Source organism: Sander vitreus, chromosome 19, assembly GCF_031162955.1.
Source record: "Sander vitreus isolate 19-12246 chromosome 19, sanVit1, whole genome shotgun sequence".
Lineage (NCBI taxonomy): Eukaryota > Metazoa > Chordata > Actinopteri > Perciformes > Percidae > Sander > Sander vitreus.
Genome location: NC_135873.1, coordinates 17,960,796 through 17,988,374, shown reverse-complemented (window position 1 = coordinate 17,988,374; position 27,579 = coordinate 17,960,796). Strand labels below are relative to the sequence as shown.

General features: G+C 40.5%; 3 protein-coding genes across 7 annotated transcripts; all 3 read right to left on the bottom strand.

The window, feature by feature from the left end:
• Nucleotides 1-433: 433 nt before the first annotated feature.
• On the bottom strand, nt 434-14,664 carry sf1 (splicing factor 1). Of its 4 annotated transcripts, none has more exons than XM_078275602.1 (13): nt 14,258-14,664; nt 13,470-13,601; nt 11,587-11,662; nt 8,607-8,759; nt 7,659-7,748; nt 7,350-7,533; nt 5,909-6,024; nt 5,630-5,737; nt 5,344-5,539; nt 5,040-5,265; nt 2,691-2,855; nt 2,151-2,216; nt 434-1,782 (listed from the first exon to the last, which is right to left on the bottom strand). In XM_078275602.1, exons 1-13 carry the CDS (start codon nt 14,517-14,519, stop codon nt 1,451-1,453), a joined length of 2,106 nt encoding a protein of 701 aa, XP_078131728.1. In that variant the 5' UTR covers nt 14,520-14,664; the 3' UTR covers nt 434-1,450. The 4 variants fall into 4 exon arrangements, with proteins under 4 accessions (XP_078131728.1, XP_078131729.1, XP_078131731.1 ...); XM_078275603.1 differs by having other exon boundaries at nt 5,040-5,262; XM_078275605.1 differs by lacking the exon at nt 2,151-2,216.
• A 1,271-nt stretch (nt 14,665-15,935) lies between these two features.
• On the bottom strand, nt 15,936-21,002 carry rbm4.1 (RNA binding motif protein 4.1). The gene is made up of 3 exons (XM_078275551.1): nt 20,862-21,002; nt 18,630-19,053; nt 15,936-17,732 (listed from the first exon to the last, which is right to left on the bottom strand). Exons 2-3 carry the CDS (start codon nt 19,033-19,035, stop codon nt 16,876-16,878), a joined length of 1,263 nt encoding a protein of 420 aa, XP_078131677.1. The 5' UTR covers nt 19,036-19,053; nt 20,862-21,002; the 3' UTR covers nt 15,936-16,875.
• Nucleotides 21,003-21,568: 566 nt separating this feature from the next.
• On the bottom strand, nt 21,569-26,960 carry LOC144533977 (RNA-binding protein 4.1-like). Of its 2 annotated transcripts, none has more exons than XM_078275552.1 (4): nt 26,852-26,960; nt 24,546-24,975; nt 23,450-24,189; nt 21,569-23,260 (listed from the first exon to the last, which is right to left on the bottom strand). In XM_078275552.1, exons 2-3 carry the CDS (start codon nt 24,955-24,957, stop codon nt 23,465-23,467), a joined length of 1,137 nt encoding a protein of 378 aa, XP_078131678.1. In that variant the 5' UTR covers nt 24,958-24,975; nt 26,852-26,960; the 3' UTR covers nt 21,569-23,260; nt 23,450-23,464. The 2 variants fall into 2 exon arrangements, with proteins under 2 accessions (XP_078131678.1, XP_078131679.1); XM_078275553.1 differs by having other exon boundaries at nt 26,838-26,929.
• Nucleotides 26,961-27,579: the final 619 nt, after the last annotated feature.

Here is a 27,579-nt window from a genome sequence, read left to right as displayed (position 1 = left end):
AGCACGACAATAAACTAAGACAGAAATAGTCCATCAAGTGGTATGTTGCCAAAATAAACTATAAAATAACTGTATTTACACTAAACATAAATAGGGAGTTTGTTGCTTCTGTGCTTTAGTGATGAAGAGACTACTGTTCTCTTCACATCTATAATTCCCATATCAAATTGAGCAGTGAATGTTAGTAGTAGGGGCCATTAGCAGAAATCCCATATAACTGTATAGACTTTTTAAATCATGTTTTTAAAAAACCATGTGTCTAAGTGCAGACTTCCTTTAGAATTTGTGAAGCAGTGTACAGCCGGACACCCATGACAAAACCAGGTTATGTAACATTTGAATGAGGCAGCCAACAGGGCCTGGCCTGCACCCGGCAAGCATTCTGACTCTCGCAACAATGAAAGGAGAAAACAGTCTGCACTCAACAAAAAGGTGAAATGGATCAGTTTAATGCTAAACCAAGCAAAATGTCAACAGCTTTTCATTTAGGCTAGCGCCATGACACAACCGACTGATTCCAGAAACAGAGCAAAACTAACATTTTTCTTCTCTAATAACTCAGGGGACAAAACTGATATTTTCGTCCATACAGAAGCAACACAAACACTGCACACAGCGTCTTAGCAGAGCAGAAAGAGATGCAGAAAAACACGGATATATCAGATTCTCAGCATTCACGTAGTGCAAGTGGTCAGAAGCTGGCAGATCGCAGCATCACATCCCCCTTTTTCAAACTCTGTCACAACTGAGACGCAGGCAAGTAACAAAAGAAAAAAAACACTTAAAACCCTGGGAATTTCTGGAAACCAATCTGAGACAGTCCTACAAAAAGGATTTCTGACAGAACTAAGATACAATTCACATCTCATTGTTACAAAAATATTAATCTTATTTAACTCAAAGCAAACATAGGGAACATGACAGGAGTATAAATGTGAGTGAGCGTTTTACAATTGATCATGCAAGTGAAAAATGTGTATATATATATATATATATATATATATATATATATATATATATATATATATATAATTTTCAATATATTGAATCCAATTCTAGTTAGGTCTGGATCGAACATTTGAAGCGATGAGACTGTTGAGCAAAAATTAAACTTACTGGCTATTTGAGTCGTTTATTTGGTATACAAGTAACGTAACAAACTACAAGAGCAATACAGAACGTGCCTGAGAGCAACAGTGTTTGTATGCACACAAGGAGCTTTGAGTTAACACAAATTTTAAAAACAGGAAAAATAACTCATTTACTAAAGTTACGCAACTTTACAAATTTAACTAACACAACCTTTTCATTGTTTCAGAGATGTCTTCACAATATCAAGGATCAATAAAAAATAAAGCACTGGTTATATTTTTTTTTTTCTGTGAGCACACATCCACAATGTGCTGCTGGGTGGAAACTCTTATGGGAGGACGATTCTTCTGTGGTAGGGTTAATTCTGGGGTGGGGGAGGTGGGGGGGCAGGAGGCATGCCGAAGGGGGGCATGCCTGGTACCCCCATCCCCATCATGGTGACAAAGTTGGAAGGGTCCATGGGTGGCGGGGGCGGCGGAGGGGCATACATCATGCCAGTTGAGCCTGGAGGTGGTGGAGGGGGAGGAGGAGGGGCACCTGGGGGCAATGGGGGCTGGACGCCGGGGGGAGGAGGCACCATGGATGGGGTACCCATGGGTGGTGGGGGCTGGGCTCCTGAGGCTGCAGGCTGCTGGGGCTGCTGCCATGGAGGCAGGGTGCCGGTGCCAGGGCTGGAGGTGGTGGTGGTATCTAAAGGAGGGGGGGCAGTTTGAAATTAACTCTTTACGGTCATCTCAAGCTATACACACACACATACATACATACATATTCCTTAACTAATAATCACTATTGTGATATGTGGCTCTAGGGGTTATCAGCTAACATACATATTGATGTCTGCAAACATGGCACATTCAAGTTTCCACAGAAACAGTGATAACATTGTAGGTCAATGTGATTTATTGCAAAATGCTTGTCTCAATATCAAAACATTTGCCTACATAACTGCATTACTGGACAAATGCCGAAAAGACCATGTGAACTCCAACTCCATTTGAGCAGAGGATTGTGGGAGTTTTAATGTATGCAACAACACATAAGTAAGGATTTGTAGTTACCATAACCAGATATAGGAAAGCCATCTGACCTGGCCTGACTTGAATGTAACTTTTGTGATGACCAAGCTGCAGTTTATTAGGAAAGAACAACAAATAACAGCCTATTATTCTCCTGACTGAAAAACCGTTTAGTATTTGAGTCAGGGCCTTAAACTAATAATTATGGGCAGCACTTCATACATACACATGTCTGTACTACATAGTGCAAAGCACAAACCCTATTTCAGGCGTTTCATAGGGTTGTCACAATGTTAGAAAAAAGTATTATTGCCTATATAGTGGATTTGTAAGTAAAAGTTAAAATGACCTGAGTGGTATCTTAATTGTTTCCCCCCCCCCCCCTATCTGACACTCCCTCTCCTCTTCACAGAACTGAAGCCTAAGACTAAGTTCAGATCAAAGATTCGCGACGACACAAGTTGAAACTTGACCCTGCGAGTTTCTACCAACGAGACGAGACGGCGTATCTCCATAGCAACAACTCTCTGTACTGCAACTAGAGACGGAATAATTTCAAATGCAGTTTTTGTGTGGTCTTACTCTGTTGCCAGGGTAGCGGTGTACTGGTTGCCATGCTGCTGGTTGGAGGGGGAGGTGGAGCTTGCTGTTGCCATGGTGGCAGGGGTCCAGAAGGGGGAGGAGGCGGCTGGTTGCTGGGGGGAGGAGGTGGAGGTGGCATCATGCCCATTGGAGGTGGCAGCAGACCTACAGGGAAACCAAACATCAACCACAGTTAAGTTTTGTGGCCACAGTTTATTCTCCTTGGTACACAGCACATTGACATTATTTTGTTGCAGATTTGAATTTGGTTATCATTTATTGTGCTAAACTGATGAGCTTGTAAATGCAACATGGATCTAAAAAAAAAAAAAAGGAGATTGTGCAACAGAGTTCATTACAAGGTTGCTCTTCTCAGTGGAATTTCAACTGGAACCAGAAAACCGCACTCACGCGGGTCCCGTGAAATATGACGGCTACAGTTTATTGAAAAATAGCGTTGGGCACACTGACCTTGATGAATTTACTGTTTATCAGACCCCAGATGAGACAAGAAGCTAACGTTAGCGAATGCTGTGGTCCCTCTGCCTCCGATGCCCCGCTGGCCGCTGTAGGAGACGCTGTATTACCGTTACTGTTTAAAACGCTTTCCAGGTTAGTGGGGATGCATAGCGCTCAAAACCAACATGAAAAACGTAGTAATCTTCCCTCAGCATTTAGCTTTGTTGCTAAACTGTGTGTAAAATGAGCGGTGACGTTAAATCATCCGTTTCAGGTAACGGAACACTAGGGTAGCGTCTATTTGCTGGATTGTTCCGAGGTAACGGCTGGTAGCTAACGTTAGCAGATAAGCCCGTTGACAGCAACGGTAGTGTTCATATTTATGCACAATGACACATAAAGCAAACTTGCTAAAAAAGGAACTACACGCTGTTTTCAGGTAACGTTACTGTTGACATTCAAACAGGCCTGTGTGTGCCTTTTGAGAAATATTTCTTTATACTGCAAGGCTATATTTATTTTATTTGTTATTTATATATTATTTTGTTGCCATTACCTGTTTTCCCTGATTTCATACATAAGTTTAGTTTGCTAAATATATAAAAAAAAAATTGTTGGATATTGGATGTGAAAAGAAGGAAATGGTTCTTCCATAACATTGCACTTTAGATGTGTGAATTTCCCACACCAGGAGTCATTTATATAGTTCTATTATATAGTGATCAATTATCTATTCAAAAACTGTTCTATGCAAACTAACATTTTCTATTAGAGAAGATATAAAATAAATGTGTGTGCTGTAAAGAGGTTCGAAAAAATGAAATCGGAATCGGCTAAAATCCGTATCGGCTGGCCTAACTCAAAGAAAATCGGAAATCGGCCTCAATCAGTGCATCTCTAGTAAAACTCAGTCCTTGAAATCTCTTCCAAGTATCCGTCAGCTCTCTTAAGACTGGACTTACTTCTCTAGAGGAGATGGGGTAATTTTAACATTACCTGTGCTGCTCAGTGATTTGAGTCACATTTGGAGCACACACGGGTAATTTTAACCCCCACCCCAGGAATTAATTACCTGCTGTTCTGTTTACTGGCTGGGCCTCCAGTAATTAAAATCTTGTCAGGAGAAACATCCTTGTATATTAAAAGGGGATCTCTTGAGTTTCCATTTTTTTCTTAAATCAACTCAATGTGAAAATTGAGTGAAAGTGAAAATGGAGCAAGTCAAAAGCGCATTTGCTAATGTGATGAATGGAAACATGCCAACACCAACATATTGGCAGATTTGGAAACCAACATGACCGCAAAAATGAAAAGCTGGCAGGAGAGCAAGACGCCATAAAAGCTAATCCATTGGTCTGTTGTGATGTAATGTCTGGTACAGGTTGGCACCATCAAAAGTCTGCCAAATTTCCTGACTGCAATGTACAGAAATCTAAGACTGGATGACTTTGATACATCAGGAAACTTAAACCTTTTGATTCTCACAAAAGTATTTAAGCATTTTTTTCTTTGATTTATAAGTGAGTTTCTGAACAATTGTTTGCTATGGACATCAGAGACAATGATATCCTCTACAAGTGTGAAGTCACACTGAATATATACCTGTATGTTTCATGTCTGTGAGTTCATATTGGACTGATTTATGACTCAGAAAATACCTGTTTTATTTTAATATTAATTCATATTTTAGCAATGTCTCTCTCTCTCTCTGTGCCTCTCCGTGACCCATGGAGAAGCTTTTGCATTTCATTTTTGGTTCCTGACAATCTTCCTGGCAATATCCATGTCTATTACAGACCAGATCTTAGAACATCCCTGATTTCACCAATTACTGAGGTGCACAGGGATTAGTAAAAACTCCCCAAACCCATGAATGTCAGCCCTTATTACCCATAGGGTGTCCGTGAGGTCCTGGACCCTGGCCAATAGGAGGAGGAGGAGGCTGCATCCAGGGGGGAGGCAGGCCGTTGGGGTTTGGGGGCATAGGGGGGCCTCCCATGTTGGGCATGGGGGGAGGATAGTTGTGGGGTCCTCCATGACCACCATGCCCTCCGTGCATGCCATGGTAGTTCCTGTTCTCAGTCGGACCAGAGCTCATCCAAGGAGGCCGGTTCTGCTGTACACAAACAGTTACCAGTTTAAGACACTTTTCTACACCAACGGGAGGATGGAATCATGTGTGTTGCCAACTAACCTGTGGTGGCTGGTTATTGTTGGGTCCTGAGGACCGATGCCCTCCGCCTTGGGTGTTGGAGTGTCCTCCACCAGATGTGGGGACAGGAGCCTCCCCTAGCTCCGCCATCAGGGACAGATACTCCTTGTCCATACGAGCCTTGTCCTGGGCTGACTGAGGAGGCTCGCCACCTGTTGCTCTGTGGGCGGCGAATGAGCTACACAAAACAAAACAGCAAACATTGTTACAAAAAGACTCATCACTACATAAACAAATACATTTAGTGAATTGATCAACTGTTTGTCACCTGGTGTACTTGCAGTCAGAGGAGATGTGGCCTGCTCCACCACACTTTGTACAGAGGGTGGTGTTGGTGATGCTGCGTGGCTCAGAGTTCTGCCAAGGACGAAGGATCCTACAGAGACAAACCGGAACATTCTGTCGTCAGTGGTGCTCTCTAGCTTAGTCTGAACATAATACTTTCCCCTAAATTTGCCCTTCTCCAGCCCATACATTCATCACCAATGGTCCCCCAACATTGGACTGTGCATTTAGGCTCAACCACTGTCAAACTTGTTACACTGACCTGTTGTCATCTTCCCTCAGGGTGCCATTGAGTCTGGCCAGCTCCCTCAGCTGCATCTTTCGTAGGTCATTCTGATCCTCAGGCGTCTCAATACCTTGCTTCAGAATGTTGCGAATCTGTGGACACACTTTTCAGCATTTATATACTGTGCATGCAAATGTATCAAATAATGCGTTTTTCTTTAACATCAGGAAACACTGACTATCAACTTTGATTAAGTATCACTGGTGTTAACATTTTTCCATTAAACATATAGAGGACACAAGCTATGTGTGTAGTACATCATGTAACGCCCTGCTACGCCATGAACTAGTACGACTACTATTTCTAGTCACTGTTCCATTATCGCCAATGTTCATCACACCCCCAACCGGCACCGTCAGACACCGCCTACCAAGAGCCTGGGTCTGTCCCAGGTTTTTCCTCACCACTGTCACACTAAATGCTTGCTCTTGGGGGATTTACTGGAATTGTTGGGTCTTTGTAAATTATAGAGTGTGGTCTAGACCTACTATATCTGTAAAGTGTCTAGAGATAACTCGTTATGATTTGATACTATAAATAAAATTGAATACACAAGTATTTGGGATTGGAAAGAGAATTTGCTTGGTTTTTATCATATATAATGTATTAGTCCATTATTAACTTCCTTGTGATGTAAACTATCACAGCACAAAATTACTGAGTCAGCAGGGTTACTTACATAAAAAGGTAACTGCTTTTACTGTTGGGGTAGTGATACTTGTAGCTACTCTGTTCAATAGGATGTGTGATTTGGTTGTAGCTCTTAATTATAAAACAGATCTGGTAACTTGAGCTTGCTCTAAAATGTGGATGTTTTGAGCCTTTTTTAATTAATGTAATGCTTAGATATGTTCTACAGAGCAAATGTATTCAGTGTGTTTTCAGTTCATGAAACATCTGGTTGCCTAAAGTGTTTGGTTGTACCAAGACACTCAAGGCATGGTTTCTCAAAGGCCATACATCATCACATCATAGTGTGAAATACAGTTTTACTGCTGCTGTTACGTGAACGGAGCGCAGCAGTGATTCGGTGGTAATGAAATGAGACCACGCCGGCTCTGCAGCTTGTTCAAGTCCCAGTGAGTCAGGGCAATTATCTGCTAATGTAAGCTACCGACCGTTACCTTGAAACCATCCAGAAAACAGACGGTACCGTTGGGTGATTTAAGGAAGAGAGCGGATGACCGTTCGCTTGAGTTCAGTAGAGCAGACGGTGCTACGACTTCATGACTTTTCATAAACAGCTGAAGGAGCGGTGGTGAGCAGTGTACATAGCGGAAACCCTGTTGTGCGTCTGCCCTATTTCTGATACCGTGGCGCTGGAAATTTTACCATGGTAGCCCGCCACTATGCTATCAACATAGAGAAAACACTACAATAGGAGTATGATGCATCAGAACAGCTGAGGTGATCTGACCTGCTCCACAGCTTTCTTGACATTCTCCATTGTGTTGGCAGTGACCAGGGCATGCAGAGGCTCATCTTCCCCCGGCAGCATCTGTCCATCCTTTCGGCCTACCTTCCCCTCCTTCACAGAACCTTTACCCCGGATCATGATTTTGGCACAGCACTCCTTCTCAATATTCTTCAGCGTGTTACCACTGGTGAAACAGAAAAGGGGAAAAGCGAGAAGCCAAGCTCAATTTCAACTGTACTGGCTGTTAACTTACCTGCTTCTGAAAGTATAAGATAATGCAACAAGACAGTAATATTAAGTCCAACTTACCGTGGTCCGATTAGCAGACCAACAAAGTTGATTTCAGGGTACTCATCTTGGGGAATCATAACTTTGTCGTTGACTCTGGTGGCTGGAGGTCTGCAGGAAAGAAACAAGATAAACATTTACAAGGAGCAATGAACAGCTTTCTCCTTATGTTCTACCAGAACAGCTGAGCAACATCCTGGTCCATCTTTTGGTTCGTTTTCGCGGGCTGCAGCTCCCCCTGAATAGCCTGTAGTCCCCGAGTACTAACAAGGACCTGGACATCGTTGTCTAACGTTCTCTGCGGTTCTTCTCTAAGAACTGGTTGTCTTGCTCCATACAGATGCACTAGTAAAATTGTGATTATTGATGTGAGTGTTTGTTGTAGTGGGCAGAGAACAATGGCAACAGAAAGCAGAACTCATAACAATGCCTACACGTCACATTTTGTTAAGTTTCGACTTCTTGTTAAAAATCCCATCCCCGACAAACGTGCAGAATTTGAGGTTATTACTATCATCAGTTTACAGTTGCAGAGTTAACAATATTAGCCTCTGGTCACAAACAATGGGCCTTTATTATCATATATATTAGTTAATTATTAGCTTCCTTGTGATGCAAACTATCGCAGCACAAAAATACTGAGGTGTTTTAGAGAAAGTTTTTCAAGTGTCCCACTGAATCCAGAAAGACTCAATCCAGTCAGCAGGGTTACTTACATAAAAGGTAACCGTTTTTACTGTTGGAGTAGTGATACTTGTAGCTAATCTGTTCAATAGGATGCGTGATTTGCTTGTAGCTCTTAATTATAAAATAGATCTGGTAACTTGAGCTTGCTCTAAAATGTGGATGTTTTGAGCCTTTTCTAATTAATGTAATGCTTAGATATGCTCGAGAGATAATGGTTCTTAACAGACTGTCTATAGCCCTAAAAACAGTGATTTGGTGAAAAATCTAATTTAAAAATCATACTTATAGTCAGCAGGAGGCTTGAAGTCAGGGTTGAGTCCAACCATCTCTGTGATGAGGGAGTGACGCTCCTCCTCAATCTTCTTTCGCGTCCGATACTCTCGGGTGTTTAACCTCTTGCCCTCGCTGTTGTAGATGGGCTCTGGAGAGGGAGACCTGAAAATGGCAGAAAAAAAGACAAGAAAAATATCATCAATACATTTCTAAAAGTGTAGCTCTGCAGTCAACAATCACACATGCTCCCTACAGCTAACTAAGACTTTAAGAATTTCAGATCATTAAGAATTTTGAATCAGTGGGTACTGAAATGTCTTAGAAACAATGTTAAATCTAACAAATAGTTTTGGAAATTTGGATCTACTGAGAGAATTCTCAGATAGACTATATGACTCACGGCCAGTGCAAGAGCAAACTCAAAATGAAAAGAAAATAATGTAGGAACTCTGCACTGACATTTTAAAGGCTAGAGTCCATTCTTTTAAACAATTAAGGGTAAAAGGGGGCAACCAAAGCTGTATAGTGGTAATTAACCCAATACACTGGAGGGGCATCAACCACAAAGCAAAAAAAAAAAAAAAAAAAAACTATTACATGGCCATAACTAAACCTGCATACAGGATTGTTGGCCTACAAGAAAGGAAAGTTGGGAGGTAAGAAAAAGAAACCAAAGCAAAATTCGCAATCCTAAGCAGAAACGCTGGCTTTGAGAGTTGCTTGGTGTTGGCGTGGCGGAAGAGGTCCGTACCTCCCCTTGGATGCTGAAAACCTGTGTTGCTGCGTTAAGGAGGCTCTGTGCTTGAAAAAGGGTTAGGTTGATGTGGGGTAATTTGGGTTAGAGAAAAGGAATTAAGATTAGATATCCACCTTTTCCTATGCTCTCCCATCAGAGAGCCACATGTGTGTCCATGTGATGTGAAGAGTGAGAAAAAAATAATTGGGTTTTTCCTTTTATGCTTCAAACTTCCAACGGTGACAACCTGAAACACCCCCAGTTGGTTCTGTCACGTTAGATTGGGGAGTGATTTATAAGAGTGCTGCAATCAACTTTTTGGTTGCTGTGGAAATGTCCGATTATGAAGAGAAACTATATACAGTGTACAGGCGACAGGGACTCTAGCTAACAAAAGGTCAGCTTCACACACTCTGGGAGCAAGCCACGTCCTGCGGGAACAGATCCTTACTAAGTTACAAGCTGGCCACTGCTTTTCCAGAACACATACAATTCTGGCAATTTTCTTCCAGACCTCAAGAGTCCAGAGGGAAAACTGGAACATGCCCCCCCCCTTCCCTCTGGGTGGAAATGTTTAAAGCCACATTACGGGATAACCAGAGATGACCAGCAACAAATCATTTGTTAAGTCTGGACCAGAACCTATTGATCACTGGTATGCTATCACGTAGGCTACAGGCCATGAGCTCAATCTCCACTGGCAAAAAAAATTATATATTATCCAGTAAAAAAAAAAAAGTCTGACTGGACTTGTGAGAAATCAACTAACTTTTCCAAAAGAGCCAATTCATCTGGACAATTGTAACTTTACGGCTAACAAGATATGAAATAATCAATGCTAAAAAATAATTTATGTAAAGTAAGGTGTTTTGACCCGAACCTGTTTCAGAGGAAAATCTTTATACATTATGAATCATATATGTATTTATATATTCACACAGGACTCTACATCACACACATAAAACAAGCAGTGGGTGAAACCATGATGCAGAAATACTAGAAGGCTAAACGATTTCACTTAACTGTCAAGTAAAATGAGAAATAACCCAATAAAAGAGGTGAAAATATTCTAGAAAAGCTTTGTTCTGGTAGTGGTTTGCTTAGCTCAGCTGAAATACATCTCATCTTACACTGACCTATATACAGTGGCATTCATACTCCCCTGCTCCCTTCCACTTCGGACACTATTTCTTACAAAACGATTTTCAATTGTTTTTTTAATCCAAGATTGAAACACTGCTTTTCATTACATCATAATGAAACTGAGATCCTATAATAGATTGAGATGAATAATGTGTTTGATTAAAAAAGAAAGAGAACACACTTATATCAAGAATGGTTGTTTGGTTCAGAGCAAACTTCCTCCTCTGTGGGCAACCATGAGATTTGAATAAAAGCTCGGGAGGGGAAAAAAACGGTGAGTTAAGGTTTTTAAGTCAAACTACTGTCTTCACAGTCAAGGAATTGGAACATTCAATTGTATACATTTGTTATTTTACTGACAACTATTTTGATTTGTTCAAAATTTCAGTTTATATAAGTTTGCACTTTGGCCGCTTTCATGAAATATTTCTTTAAATTCAATTTCATAAAATGAACAGTATTTCAATCTCAAATTGAAAAAACTAATGTTTTATTTCGATGTAATTGCAAACACTGTCTCATAAGTCTTGGAGAAAAAAATAGGCATATATCCGATTTTTCAAAGTACTACAGATTGTATTAAAAAAAAAAAAAAGCAAAAAAAAAAAAGCAATAGCTTCTTTGTTTTTTTAAATCGATGGAGTGGAATTTTTGCACTCCACTGTACCGTTTTAAATTAATGTGTCCAATTTTTTTTAAGTCATAACTATGTAGGTAGCCATAAATTGTTTTATAGACCTATGTATAAATTTACCATTAACAATTCAAAACAAGCTACACAAATATAAAAAGAGTGCTAAAGCTACCAGTAAATACACAAGAATGTATGCTTACTGGTGGTGGAATTGTGAGCAGTCTGAGAGCATTATAAATATATGAATGTAGCTCAAGTTCCCTCTAGCACTAGATTTTGACACTACGAAAAACTCAAACATTTTGCCCTTTACTTAGGAGATAGCTAACTAAAAGCTACATCTGCCAGCTAACACTACTATGAAATCTGAGATTAAAGCTAGCAACCACATATAAACTGAAAATCAACATTTGTCTTCCAAAAAGTCAAGAAGGTAGAGAAAATGTTACTGTTCATGGGTTTAATCTTTTTCCGACCTGTCCTCAGGGTTAACAGGGATTCCCAGGTCTCCTGTACGCAGTTTACGAGTCTGGTCTTCAATCTGCAGTTGGACTGGAAGAATTCAGGTTAGGAAAGAAAAACAAGGATGGAGAGAAATGTGGTTACCACAACAACATCAGAGAGACAACGCTCTGCACATTAGAGCACCGTCTCATACATTACTGAGGTAAAGACAAATGATGAGTCTGTTAAATAAAAAGTAAAGGGAGATCAAATTAACATGTGGTAAGACTCTAAAGAATGAAACCACTTACTAATATCTTAGGACATCAGAGGAAAACATTACCCAATAGGAATATGTTCTAGAGATCATTACATTAGCATAAACCGGACTAACCTGTACTCAGACAATGAATAAACATGGCAACATATCAGTAAATGTCTAGACCTTGATTCCTAAAAATGCCTGCCAGACCATTAATATTTCAAACCTATGATGTGTTTTTCTTCCCCAAAGAAGACAGGGCTTCACATACTGCAGCATATTGTTTAACGGCTTTGGCATTTTAAGGACACATCGGGTCTAAAAAAAATAAATTGATTGGACGATTTGTTTTGCACGTTTCAATAACAAAAAAAGGTGATCGTAGTCACTCTTTGCACTCCACAGATCTAACACTGAGGGGCAGCTGTGACAGAGACAATTTAGAAGGCAATGAAAAAATAAATCAGTCATCCCATGCACATTATGAAAGCTGTAATGAAATACCCCCCAAACACAGAGATTCACTGGTCACTGAAACAATTAACTCTGGATTAAAGAGATAAATACAGGCCCCGTAAATTGTGGTTTACAGCAATTTCATCTTAAAACACTTCCCTTGGATTGTTTAAGGGGATTTTCTGAATGAGCAAAGGAAACAATAAGTGTGACCAACAGAAGGTGGGCACAAATGGACGTTTACATACCAAGGAAGAACAACCATTACCAATGAGTGAACAGAATCAATAACAATGTCAGTTATTGACAAAAAGGACTTCGCTGCTTCAAAACACCCCGTTGAGGGCCTGTGAAGGCAGTATGTTGGTGCTACACTGCTGCTGGAAGGCATTCATGGTTGAAAATGATTTGTTTCATATATGTTTGTTTTTACAGGTCAAACTAAGAACACAATAACAGTGATCAAGTGTTTCCCAATTTGCAACGGCCACTTAATCAACTGGTAGAGTAATTTAAATATGTTGGATGGATTTGCCATTAAAGCAGCATTGCTCACACTTATCCCAATATAAACAGAAGCACACTTTGGCATGTTAGGACATTATGAGTAACGCCTTCATGCACAGGAACAATACTGATGATGTGTAGGGGATCAAGCAAGACAAGTGAGTAGTGACCTGCAGCTCAGGACAGATATCAGCAAGCAGTGGAGTTTAACCATCTATCTCAAACTCTTCTTGCTAATGGGTGCCCAAAGGTATGCAAACCATAAGACCACAGAAACACTTGCCACAGCAGAACATCTTTACTTCCATTAAAGAGAAATAACCTTAATTAACACTTTACATCAAGTTATAATCTTTGCTCATTAGCAATTATTGCTTTGTCTCAACAGTTGGAGCAAAATTAGACAATTCCCATTTTGTAATGTCACTGTCAAATACATTGAAAATATGATTGAAAGTTTATAGTAAACGCATCATGTGTGGGTGCCTTTTGAGAGCTCTAACTGTTGGGAACTCCGCAAACAGGACATAAATATAACATTAATAATGGTATGCAGCATTTAAGAAACTAGAACCTCAAACAGATGTAATTGATGAGACATATTGAAACAAAATTGCATTTAGAATTACAATAATATAGCAACCTTAATTATTAAGAGATGCGGTTTATTTATTTTAATTAAACATTTACCTATATAGGCTCTCTCTTGATCCCGGGTCAGTCCAGGGGGAATAACAGTGGGCATGCCCGGTATGACTGTCTTCTGATCAGGAGTCTCACTGCTCCAACGACTCCTCTTTCGTGATTTCTTCTGGCTGAAATCTACAGAGAGAAACGGGGGGGGGGTGTCGTTACGGGATGTACATACATTCAAGCGCCACTCAACATGACCTTGCTTATCGAAAGAGGCAACAACAGGAAGAGAAAACGTGAACGACTCACAGGTAACTTAGCCACAAGAAGCCGGACTGAATATAGGAATACCCGATTTAAGATTAGGCAATGGTGCCCTTTTGGTCAACTAAGCCTATGACATGATTTAGCTAACGTTACGTAGTACATCATTAAAGTTAGCGTTGTTTCACGTTAAATGAGTTCGGCATGCCATTGAGCCAGTAACAAGGAACGTTAACATTAACCTTGCACTGGTTGATGTCCAACATTAGCTAACGTTACAGGACCACCTTACCCTAACGTTAGCGTTTACGACGTTCATAATCAGTTCAACACTAAATTAGCCGTTTTACGAGCAAATTCTAACACTGAAAGAGAATAACCCAGGTTGATGCAAATTAGTGAGCTAACGTTACTAACATGTGTTTGCTAACTCATGTTAGCGGGGCTGTCCCCATTTTGCACCAGGCCGGGGCTTGATGTGGGGCCTTTGTACCAATGTTAGCCTAGCCACATTACCTGGCCAGCGTCAACTCATGCCGCAATAAGGGCCTCTAACGTTAGCGGACGTTCGGTTAACATACCTGGTTTGGCCAGTCCGACCCCCGCAGTTGGTTGTTGTGGGACCTGGGGCGAAAAACTTGTCCCAGGAATGAACGGATGTGGCTGCGGAAAAGATGCGCTTGGCATCGCGGGCTGGAAAGCTTGTAGAGAAGGAAAGGATGCGGGCGGCACTGGTGTTGGCATCAACCCGTTCCCTGCACCAGGCCCAGCGTCAAATCCTCGTTTAGCGCCAATACTAGGGTGCAACTTCCCTAAGGGAGTTGCGTTTGCGCCCGTGGCCATTTTCGGTGTACTCAAATGGCTTAATGTCCGTCAAACGTCAGTCGACTCGATTATAAATTTGTTTAAATTGAGAAAATATCTGACAATCTTGCCCACATACCACCCTCACATTACTTTAATCAAAATGGCGCCCAACGGAAAACCATCCCCCATGGACGTGGGATGATCCGCTGTAGTATAAAGCATTCCTATTGGCCCGACCAAGCCCCTCCCCATAGGCCGTATTCTATTGGGCAAAGTTTTTTTTCAATTAACCTGATTCTGAAAACTGTTTGGCTCTTATGGCTATCAATCCGCTTACAGTTCTAACAAGCCCAATAAGCTCACCCATTACTGAAATGTAATGGCACTGAATATGAACTTTAAATTAATAAATATTCCCACTCGTATGAAAAACATTATTTTAATATATTCTCTGCCTTTACAGATTCCATTTCAAAAGTACTTGTATATACCACTGGTACAAATAGAATTCAAACATGAGAATACTTGTATTTATAATGGTGTGGAACTTTCAGTACAGCTTATCGTCAATGATCAAAATCAAAGAATTGGAACTTGGTGTCCTGTGACAAAACATCAACAGCATCACTGACAGAGTATCTTCGCTACAGACTTCTAAAGGTGTCATTCCCACCTAAAATTTTGAATTTGAATATATTGGTCAATATTCATGCTGTAGTGGCTATTCAGATTATTGTGACTAGTGATACCCAAATGAGTAAGACATGTACACTACCGGTCAAAAGTTTGGGGTCACTTAGAAATTTCTATTCCACTCCATTATAGACAGAATAAAATCAGTTGCGTTGTTTTTTTAACCAGGGCAGCAGTTTGCAGATTACATTATGTGCTTACATAAAATGCAAAAGGATTCTCTGTTGTATGTTTTTTCAGTTAGCCTTTTAAATGATATCAGATTAGTAAACAGAATGTGCCTTTGGAACATTGGATGAATGGTTGATGATAATGGGTAATGTAGATATTGCATTAATGATCAGCCACTTCTTTCTACAACAGTCGAGAACCCTTCTGCAATTATGTAAGCACATAATGTAATCTGAAAACTGCTGCCCTGATTAAAAAAACAATGCAACTGATCTCAGCTGGTATTCTGTCTGGAATGGAAATTTCTAAGTGACCCCAAACTTTTGACCGGTAGTGTACATGTCAATGTTATTGTATCTGCACACTAACCCACTGTACTGCATGTGTCACCTTATTTTATCATGTCATGATGTTCTATGTTTCAGAGTGGATATGGTCCAGGACTAATATCAGCAAACAAGTTGCAGTTATGTGGGATTATGCGTTCATCAAGGTGGTTAACTTCCAACTTGACTGACTGTTGCACTTTGCTGTGAATGCCATTTGACAATATAGCAGACGACTCAGCACAAAAAACACAGGTCATAGTTTTCAGACTTTAGACAAACAGATTTTAATTTGAACCGCATTGATAGAAATCAAGACAGACAGCATAGGCAATTAAGGTGATTTTCATTCTGAAACTCCAACATATGTTCAAGATGTGAGGCCATATCTTTATCACAGCAATGAAAATCATTTTAATCTAGGTAATGTGCCTATACTGACAAAAAAAACATGATGCAGCTTGATAAAATGTTCAATTTAACTGCAGGTCCATATTTGGTACAGGTGGGACATCCCACAGGTTAAACAATGTAGGTGATGAAGTATACAGTATTCAAATGTATTTTGTCATTGCCTCACATATGCAGTAAAGTAACAATTAGAATTTACACAAACACAAATACACTAAAATGCACATAGTTTGAGATGCTGCTAAAAAAAAGGATTAAAATCAATTAATGTGACTAAGACTCCCCTTTAATAAAACATGCACCAATTTAATATGTTTCTATTAACTGAGTCTAAATAGTGTATTTAACATATAGCTACTTTCAGGGGAGCAATAATTCAGGTCTTATAGTTTCGTGAATAGACATCAACCACGTTGTAGATAGACCAAGTATCGGCACCTAGGCTAAGCCATCTCAGAACTGCACTTATACCACAACAGGTAAATAGGACAATGAAAGTGGTCGACTGATCATTAGTTGTACTGCATTTTGAAGTACCTGGAATGAGATCATAGCATGTGAGGGTATTCAACCATTCAAATTGAAATCTACTTATTGGCTATTATGGTTGGTAAGCTTTATTGTAACCTTATTCTTACTACCCAAACACCTCAAGCACACTGAGGGCTGACTTTTGCTTTTGATATTACCAATAAGATATGATTGTTTAGTTTTCAGTGATTCCACTGGCACGTAGGCTATCTTATCCACTAAATGTCAGACAACTCTAACCTGGCTGTATGTTACAAGGATTAGTATGCATATCGTGCCCGATCAGCGCCGGGATCCCGCGGATGGTCATAGGTAGAACCTCTTGGGGGGGCGGGCACAGGGGAAATGCGCGAATGCTCATATGCGTATCCATCTGCCTCGACAGGGACTCTCCGAATCGGACTCCGGTCACGTGCGTAGTATGAGGAGACTGGGGCTGGTGGAGGAGGAAGGGGAGGGCACTCGTATGGGTCGTGGCTAGAGGGGGGCAGACGTTCCCTCATTAAAGCTGTGGAGGATGTTGATGGAGCCGGCAAGTGGACAGCGCGACGTTCCTCAAAATAACTGCCTCCGTAAGTATTGGCCCTGTACTTCCCGTAGTAGTCCACGACACCGTACGGATCCCTTTCCTCGTAAGACGACCGTCGCATCGGGTAGGCTGGTACCGCGCCATAGAGTGAGCCGTTGCTCATGTATGCCGCCTCACTGCCATACATCCGAGCCATGCTATGTTCAGCATCAGCGCTAATGCCTTGACCTGGAACCGGCCCGTATCTCATTGCGCTCTCGTAGCCTGAACCCCTTCTGTACCCTGCCATGCCGCTGCTGTGACCAGAACCACGGGAAAAACCATGTACAGGAGCATAGCCGCCACCGTAATCTGGATCGCCACTGAAGTCCGGATGATAACCCCTGTTGCAAGCACGCCCGTCAAATCTCGAGGCATCGTATCCATCAGACTTTGGCTCTGAGCCGTTTCTGTGGTAGCCATTTTGGTCTAGAGGGCATTCTTTGGACCAGTGGCCTTCCTGCCCGCAACGATAACAACCCGATCTGTCTCCCATTCCCGGCGCAGTACGCAGGCGGCTAGTCGAAAGCTTCACGCTCATCAGTTTGCCTTAAAAAGAAAAGACTCAATAAGGACTTATGTCTGCATATTTTCTTAATAACATATTTTACATTTCCTGCCAGGCATACAAAAGTCATCCATCAGTCTGGTAAAACTCTGCGTTATACTCAAATAATAGCAATAAGACATAGCTTATGATTTGAGCATTAAAAAAATAGTTATTAAAGCTGAAATCCGTAACTTTTCACACATTCTTACCCCCCTGCATTGGCAAAGGAGAACTCAAACAATGTTCATACTATAGCAACGTCATGGAAGGTTGCACGCAAGATTGCTATTTAAATTAGTTAGTGCTAAAATAAGTCGGCAAAGGCTGACAGCTCAAATTATTCTTTTCATGTCTGTGTAGCTACGAGGGTCCGCGTGATGAAGATTTCATCATATGCCCATGTTTCAAAGGTTGCATATGTAGACTCACAATCGATGCGCAGGCAAACGTGTGAACACATCTGTGTGCATAAACAAAATTAAGTATAAACAGGACCGTCACTGTTTGGGTGTTTATCCAGCTCTTAATGGGCCTATATGCAGTTGAGTTTGATTTGTAAAAATACAGATATGGTATGTTATTCATTACTTGCAGTATTTAAATGACTGCACTTGCATTGATAACCAGAACAAGTGTGACCTGACAACTCAATCATAAATTGCAGTAGGTGCCTATTTGTGTTTTACAAGAATCCACCATACCAATGACTATTACCAACAACATTACGGATACCAGCTTTAAAATAATAAGGGCTGCTTTACTTTCTTCAGCTTACCATGATCCCTTCAGCTTTCTCGTTTTACTTACCTGCAGTGCGTTCATAACTTACCTATCAATTCACAATAACAGAATTAAATAATAATAATGTAATAATTAATCCCAGCCCGAGAGTTCACCTTTAAAAGCCGTGTTGTCTAACTGATTAATGGCCTCCATGGCATCCTCTATTCGATCCATGTGAACAAAAGCATAGTTTTTTACTATGTCACACTCCAACACAGAGCCAAACTCTTCAAACTTGGCCCTCAGCTCCTGGTTAGTGCAGGCAATGTTGCCAACATGTAGTTTAGTGGATCCTCTTGACTTGCCACGGCTCAATTCTACATTCATAGGCTGGCCGTTTAGCTCATAATGGTGGAGGTTTCTGATGGCTTCTTCCGCCTCCGCTTTGTCATCCATGTGCACAAAGCCAAAGTTCTTGACAATACTGCATTCTCCAATCTTGCCATATTGGGAGAAGAGAGAGCGAAGTTCGTCCGATGTAGTGTCTGGTGACAAGTTCCCGATGAATATTTTCACCATTGTGGAGCTTCCACGTTACTAAGGGAGGATAAGAAATCAAGAATATTACCACGATTTGATTGAGTCCATTGAAACCTTGACCATTTGATTTAACATGAATCCAAATGACCATTATTGTCATTTTGGAAACATGAACCTCGATTTGCATGCATTCACAAGGCTTTCCTGCAACTTCTATTGAGATAATCACACATGATGATGAACTCTGCCAACAATGAATTATCAATGGATAATCACTAAACAGTGACAATATACAGATTAACTGATGATTTTGTGGTACATGCATACTGGCTAAGAATGTTTAGGGAAAATGTGATACATACTTAAAAACAAACAGCACAAAGTCTAACCTTGGGCAGAATGTGATATTCTGTAAAAGTATACATTTATGAAATGTGCAATCAATGTCTGTTTGTTTGTAACTCTCAAATACCAATATTGGTATCTGCCTCAAGTCCAGTATTGTTTGGGCTCTAGTAATGAGGATTGTACCATTTATCAAAGTATGTCACTTTGTAAACGAAAAATCTAAGTGCATACTTGTAGATGCTATAAAATACATTTGGCTCATGCTGCAATAACATTTCCTCTATATTAACACAGTTTTGGGTTCTGTGCCAACTCAGAGAGAACATACAAAATAGATTCAGAGTAGATAGATTTAGGGTCATAACTCTTTCAAGTTCACACTGTGTTTTTACCACACATTAAGTTCTACTAGGGCACTTCAAAGATAAATAACGTCACATTCTTTCCATTTCTCCCACTGCTGAACCTAGATTAGCCTCTAAAAACATGTACCAACTCACCAGACAAAATATGCCAATGGCAAACAATATGTAACGATCAAAGGATTATGTAAATTAAATAGATGACATCCTGCTATTGATTGTGCCTTAAAATCTCCACAATCTTTTCACCAGTCCAAACGAGGAACACATTAAAACATATTTCCCAATAAAAGACATTGGCGGGACAGGGGAATTACAAGTCTCCAAATAATGCTGTAAATTGGGTAACGTAATAAATTATTACAAAATGATGTGGCTGAAAATCTGCGATAGAGCTGACTGTTTGCAGAAAACCAGTGGAATGTTTTACAAACGAGTGTAACCTAAGGTTGTAATGGGTATAAATCGATGAACATTTTTTGTCACCATGCTCTTTTGTCAATTGTGTTAATGTAGTTAAACTAACATTATGACATTCACCAACAGTTGGTGGCGATGGTGCGGAGGTGGGCTCGTAATAGCAGTTAATGAAACAAAAATACGAAGAATATTTTGTGCAAAACACGATACTAATAATTGTTTATGTAACGTAAGTTAGCAAGTATCGTTCGTAAAACACATTGTTCATCTTTGTTAGTAACAAACCAACAAACTATGAAATTAACCTTACGTTACTTCACAAAGAGACAAAAATGTCGCACACCAGTCGCTATTTTTTCTTTTCAAAGCATAACCAGGAGCACATCGTGGCTCTGCAGCTTAGCTATTGTGCGTTAACGTTAGCCCACGTATCAAAATTGTGACATAAAGGTTAACGTTATAACTACATAATTGGACCAGTGTTGGATTAACATCGGTCTCCATGTTTTTAGGCAATTGCCTTAACCAAATATGTTGCGCACGTAATGTTAACATTATAGCTAACGTTAGTCTGCAAATTAGCTTAGCTAAGCAGCTAGCGTATCCATACATTTGACAAAATCCCCATTTGTTATAGGCCTGGGTAGCGTTAATAACTGTAGTGCACTGGCTAATTTTGATAGCAAATATACCTTTTAGTTTATAATTTTTGTGTGGCAACGTTACATTAATTACCTTTTAAAGATGCAATGTGCGTCTAGTCCCTCGGAGGATGAGATGATCACCGTCTACCGACTGGCGTTACCAGCTCGTGACACCATGGCAAAGACATACATCTAAGCTACCCGGTTAGCATCTTTTGGGTGGGACTAACGTTACAGCGCCAAGTGCTAGCTACATCCATGGTGCTATGCAATCATGTTGGGATGAGAGCGAAAAAGGGAAACCACGGAGAGAAAATAAGCAAAATGCTATAGTATCCCATATCAATAATAGTTGGACAAACCATTCAAAAGAATTTAAGAGTATATTTTGTGATACCTGACAAAATACTGTATTAGAACAGCCACTTGTTTTAATAAAAGTAGCTTACGATCATGGCAACTCTTCATAATAAATATGCATTATCTATGTTAACCCGTCTAAAAGTTTACAGAAACGTCTGAAAATGAAACGTGTGTAGAGTAACGTTAGTACATTTTGTATTCTTTCCTGTACGAATATTTTTGTGACCCCTTGAAGGACTCCCAACCCCCAGGCTGACAACCACAGATCCAGACAAATGTTGCATAGACACTACTGTAGAATTAATAAAGATTCAAACTACCCTGCTGAGGTTGGGAAGGAGGCTGAGGAGGAGCTTCTACCTTCAGGCCACTAGAATCCTAAATAAGGACAACCCTTCAGTATTAGCCCAAATGGTTACTTAAAAACACGCCAAATCAATGAGCAGAACTGTTTAATGGCAATATTTAGATTTTTGCATCATCGAGAGCAACTATGTGAATTTTGGTCTCTCAACTGATATATATATATATATATATATATATAAAAAAAGAATAAGGGGAAGAAAAAAAGAAAGAAAAAAAGACTTCTTCGCTATATATATATATAAATAATGCATACACTGACATTATCCATATTGCTCACTTCTAATACACTGTTGTTGGGAAAAATAAATTCAATGCCCTTACAAAGTTCTAAACAATGATTTTTTTTTTTATATATAGTGAATAGTTCCACTGCAACCACAATACACCATCAAATTGGGTTTCAAACAAAGAACTGAAAAATGTCAAATGTCACCAAAGTAAGTTTGGTTTTTATTAAAAATCATATTCATTTTAGATTTTTAACGTATGCTGGTACTTTTACAGCTAGTATGAAAAATACAAACTTCAAATCCACCTTTATGCAAAACGAACAAAGGCACCTTTGAAAGTGCCTCATGACTTATACAGCCCAAGCCCTGAGTCCTGTCTCACGTTTCTTTATCTGCTTATGCTGTGTTGTATAGATACCATGAACATCCATCCCACACTAAAATTCAAGTGATGGGAGGTTATTTTCTGTTGGCAGCTGTGGGCTAAGTGTGCAACATCACCATTGGGAAGAACACAGTCAAGATGTTACTTAAGTTGCACAGTGCATGTCATGTGACATTTTTGTTTTGGTGTCACTTAATGTTACTTTTATTTTAACTATTTCAGACCAGCAGACACCTCATTACGTGTCATAAAATGTATCAATTTTATATTTTGTAGACACACATTCAAATTACAAACAATGAGGCTGGAATGTGAGATTATTTGTTTTACCATAGATACTAACTCAAAGTAGGATTCTGTGCCCCAACTGAAAACTCAGCCAGGTCCGTAGCATGGATATGGATAATTTCTCTATTGTCTTCTTCAGTGTGAATCACTGAGTCCATTCATGTACTTCAGAGGGTGAAGAGTGCAGGTTCTTTCGCACCCACAACTAGACCACTGCCCGAGTCTTTCACCCTTTCAAACTTAAAAAACTTCTGTGAAAATTACTGGTTTAAGCTGTAAGAAAACATATTTCACGGCACAATGATAAACCCCAACGATCATTTTTGAAAAAAAACAAAAACAAAACATTTCTCTTTATCCATATAACTGATTCAGATCAAGACGTTTCTGCACGACACGCAACTGATGCAGCATGGGTTAAACCTCATTCCTTTAAAAAAAAAAAAGAAAAAAAAAAAGGAGGGTACATTTTCATATATTTAAGGACACAAGAACACTTTCTAAATGACAAACCGAAGCCAAACAATTAACATTTGCTTCATTTGAGGAAGTAACAGGTAAGAAAAAAAGACATGGCTAAAAACTGAGCTGAAGACCTGCAGAGCATGGGAGCAAATTATTGTTTTATACATCATAAATGGTAAAACTGTGCAGTTTGCTAATCATCCTTAGTCTTATTGAAAACCGGTTATGTGAATATGATTGAAAGGACGATTCATCTGCAGACAACTGGCATGTCAGGTGTCTGGAAGATGCCGACTTAATTTCCACAACTCAAATGCTTTGCCGCACATCCCGCAGACTGATGGAATCATGTAACTTGAAGAAATGACAGCAAAAGTCCTGCAGTTCACAGACCTAGAAAGAGAGCACATTCCCTTCTCAGAAACGGGGTTTAAACCCTCATTATCAGCAGCAGCTTCAAAGGATTTAGTACCTTATATCAAAGTTGATTAAAAATGGATTACAAGATCCCAGTGCCCAATGACCAGTAACGTTTTACAGTAAAGTGTAATAAACTCATACATTGAGTAGTACGTTGCTCACCTTGGCACCATGGCTTTAGTATGGCGCATAGCGATCCTTGGGTCGTGGAGGAGCGTGGGAGCTCCTGGAGCCTGACAACGGGGACAGCCGTGTTGACTCATAGGCGTAGCCAGCCGAGGAGACTGGTACTCGTCTGATTGGGCTGCGGTCTCGTGCATAGTATGCGGCAGCCGATGAAGATGGAGGAAGTGGCCGACGATCATATGGATCTATACTGGAGAACTTTGAGAGGGAGGAAGGGGGAGGTGGGGGAGGGGGGAGATAGGACATGCGACGATCCTCGAAATAGCTTGAGCCATAAGGGCGAGCTCTGTACTTCTCATAATAGTCAACACTGCTATAGAGACGTTCACGGTCATAGGCTGATGACCTCTCAGCAAAGGAGCCTGGCGCTCTGCTGGCGTACCTATCCCCCAGCTCAGAGCTGTAGCCGCTAAGCCTACGAGGGGGAGGCGGCATCCCACCTCCGTAACTAGACCGACTATACGCAGAGCTACCCATGTAATCAGCTTCTGGAGGTGAGTCCATCCTGTAGTTGCCCCTGCCATAACCTGGGGGACCACGTGGGGGGCCCCGGCCGCTGCGACCTCTTGCGCCGTCACCGTGGCTACCGTTCCGACTGACTCGACAATCTTTCGACCAGTGACCATGTTTCCCGCAGACATAGCAGCCGGTATGATCTCCCATTCCGGGGGCAGTGCGCAGCCGACTGGTGGACAGCTGTACGCTCATCAGCTTGCCTTATAGGGAGAAAGAACACACGCATGAGACGGTGGAGTTTTGACACGAAAAGGTTCTTACCGACTATAAAACACGTTAAATGCATTTGACCGACAATCACTGGGCAAAGCGGAATAACCTGCCGCGCCAGGTGCGGGAAATTGAATACCAGTGCCTGTTCACCAGTTATACTGCCACTGGTTTTACAAGAAACATTGCCAAACTTACAGTGATTACTTTCAGTCCATCTGGTCAATTAATGTGGAAAAAAGCCAGTGGATTTTACTTGTCATGAGGTCGACTGCGACAGAACAAAATCCAAATTTGTATCTATAGACAGCAAAGACAACCAACTCTCCCCTGCCAAAGAGTTCACCTTTGTAGGCGGTGTTGTCCAGCTTATTGATGGCATCCATGGCATCCTCCATTCGCTCCATGTGAATAAAGGCATAGTCCTTCACTATGTCACACTCCACCACAGTGCCAAACTCTTCAAACTTGGCCCGCAGAACATCAGTGGTGACCCCTTCGCCAAGGTTGCTGACATGCAGTTTGGTGGTGGACTTGGGCCTCCCTTTGCTCATCTCCACATTCATGGCCCAGCCATGCAACTCGTACTGGTGAAGGTTTTGAATGGCCTCCTCGGCTTCAGATTTGTTGTTCATGTGTACAAAACCATAGTTTTTGACAATGTCACATTCTGAGACTTCACCATACTTCTCGAAGAGTTCACGCAGCTCCGCAGGTTCGGTATTGCAGGCAAGGTTACCAATAAATATTTTCACCATAATGAAGTTCTGTGTATCCTAGAAGATTCAGAAAAATATGTCAATTACTACTGTTTATCCACAACAAATATTTAATGATGGGGATGTCAGGGTTATCTGCACCGACTGTCAGTGAACAATTGGTGAAATTAATAAATACGTGCAGTTGCCAGTTTATTAGGTACACCTAGCTAAAACTAATGCGCTCCAATACAGCAAACCTGCAATAAATCCTCCCTTCATGAAGGTTATAATGTTTATTCAACTCTATGGTCATTTTGGAGGATGTAGTTTGTGTTACAATTATATGCTTATTGTATACACCAAAGAGAAAGCAAAAGTGAAAACTTATCGATATGGTTTGTGTATTTTTTTTCTTCTTTCCCACACAGGCCGTTGACTCATGATGTGTACACACAGAGACCTGATCTGTGGGCGCCCGGATAGCTCAGTTGGTAGAGCGGGCACCCATATATATAGAGGTTTACTTCTCTACGCAGCGGGCCCAAGTTTGACTCCGACCTGCGGCTCTTTGCTGCATGTCATTCCCCCCTCTCATTTCTTCAGCTGTCCTGTCAAATGCCCAAAAAATAAAAAAAAATAAAAAAAGGAGACCTGATCTGTCCACTATGTGTTTTCAGTTTCTGTCAAATTAACATTGTGTTTTACATTTTTCTGGATTTTCTATTTTCTGGAGTACGGTGACATCTTGTTTTCTTTTTCTTCCCCACTGCTGTTTACTGACCATCAGGTAATAGCGATTTGAATGGATCTGTGCCGCTACAAGATATGCCTGTTTTTCTCTTTCACACTTGCTTAAAGAAGGTCTTGCAGATCGAAACCTTGGCTTGAAAAGAGATAAGTGGAGCACACCTTTCTGCCTTGCACCAAATTTATATCAGTTAGGTCGCATTTCAGTGTGTCAGATACACATTTAATCAACATTTAGGTAAATGAATGTATTCGATCGGACTCTATCGTCAGATACCTAATATTTAATTATTAGGAAACTGGGCCATAAAAACTTGATTGGGACATCATTTAAACCACTGCTGTTTGGTGTGTCATATGGTGGGACTGGTCTGCGTTATTATGTAAACAATCTTAATTTGAAATAGAATGAACTTTATCTGTAAAGTGTCCTGAGATTACTTGGTATGATTTGACACTATAAATAACACTGAATTAAATTATTAATATACCACTCATTGGCAAAGGAACATCATGCAAATGTTTCAAATATGTATGAAAGAGTCAAACGTGGGTTAAAAGTGCGTATAACAGCGTCACGCGCCGTGCTTTTGTATGACGGCGGTGTGAACTGTTTTAACGAGACACACCTCGTTCACTAGCTCTATAATTTCGCAGTTTAACTTATGATACGAATTTAAACACTGTACGTTGGTTTGAATTTCACATAATCTAGTTTTGCTTACGTAGCTAGATGGGTAAACGCAGATATAGCTAACGTTGTACATCTAAACATGTCACATAAGCCTAACGCCAGCTAACAAGTAGTACTTACGTTAGCTAGCTAGCTAGCTCAGACTAACGTTATTAGTCTTTTCTGTGTAGGTTAGCTACATTAAGTTCCTCAAGAGTAACTGGCCTGACGGTACAGTCTAAACGGCTCGCTCGATATTTATAAAATACAGTAGTAATAGTGTTTAGTGCGCAATGCTTCCATGTTCGCGCATATTTCAGTGTAACTGTTAATGGCGTTCTGTTTGGAAAATGAAGGCGTATGAATTCAGAATGCTAATAGCCTGTATTAGCTAACGTTAGCTGTACGCCTGCTAATTCAGCCCATGTCCTTTCAGAGAACCTTTAGAACAACGCTACGGTGATAGTTATGCATCGCCAACTTCCTAAAACGTTTTTCGCCTCACATTTTAACTTACAATCTTTAACTCACCACTTAAACGACGAAGGCCTCGACGCAATGAATGAAGAGTGAAATGGCGCTTGCACCAGTGACGATGCTACCGTTTGTTCTTCTTCTGATTTAATGGCGGATCGTAAACTAACGTTTACAGAATGGCGGATCGTAAACCAACGTTTACAGGTGCATACTGCCACCCACTGTACGGAGTGCGTAACAGGAGGACTTTACATACTATAGGTCAGTGTTTCTCAAATGGGGGTACGTGTACCCCTAGGGGTACTTTGCAGGACTGCAGAGGGTACGTGAGAACATTGTTCCTCTTCATGTAGAATTTTTTTTTTTCCTACCAAAAATGTGACATTTGTGTCGCCTTCTTTAGACCTAATCTTGCCTTCCTTCCCTCTACTTTTTACGAGTTTCTCGCTTTTTTCTTCTTATGTCACGGTTTTTGAAGTTTTTAATACTATTTTGACCTATTCTTGCCTTCCTTCCTACCATCTTTTTACAAGTTTTTGTCTTTTTTACAGTTTTTGTCTCATTTCCCATTAGCATTTAAATGTAAATGTTTTTTCAATTACAAGGCTGTTGTTTAGTAAATCTATTGCTGGCAGCTCTGTACTGTTTCTCTTTATATACACTTTTTTTTTCTACTAAAAATGATTAGCGCTGGTCAGGGGGTACTTGGCTTAAAGAAACAATTCAAAAGGGGTACATTATTGAAAAAACTGCTATAGGTTATATAAAAGTAAAGAGACAAA

Excerpts from the sequence above, each read along its gene's own strand:
- sf1 (XM_078275602.1), bottom strand. The coding sequence starts at position 14,519 with ATGGCCACGGGCGCAAACGCAACTCCCTTAGGGAAGTTGCACCCTAGT. Across the intron at positions 8,760-11,586 it reads CCTGTTAACCCTGAGGACAG|GTCTCCCTCTCCAGAGCCCA; the intron begins GTCGGAAAAAGA and ends TGCCATTTTCAG. Across the intron at positions 2,217-2,690 it reads ACCGCTACCCTGGCAACAGA|CTTGGTCATCACAAAAGTTA; the intron begins GTAAGACCACAC and ends AATAAACTGCAG.
- rbm4.1 (XM_078275551.1), bottom strand. The coding sequence starts at position 19,035 with ATGGTGAAAATATTCATCGGGAACTTGTCACCAGACACTACATCGGAC. Across the intron at positions 17,733-18,629 it reads AGACAACACGGCTTTTAAAG|GCAAACTGATGAGCGTGAAG; the intron begins GTGAACTCTCGG and ends TTTCTTTTTAAG.
- LOC144533977 (XM_078275552.1), bottom strand. The coding sequence starts at position 24,957 with ATGGTGAAAATATTTATTGGTAACCTTGCCTGCAATACCGAACCTGCG. Across the intron at positions 24,190-24,545 it reads GGACAACACCGCCTACAAAG|GCAAGCTGATGAGCGTACAG; the intron begins GTGAACTCTTTG and ends TCTCCCTATAAG.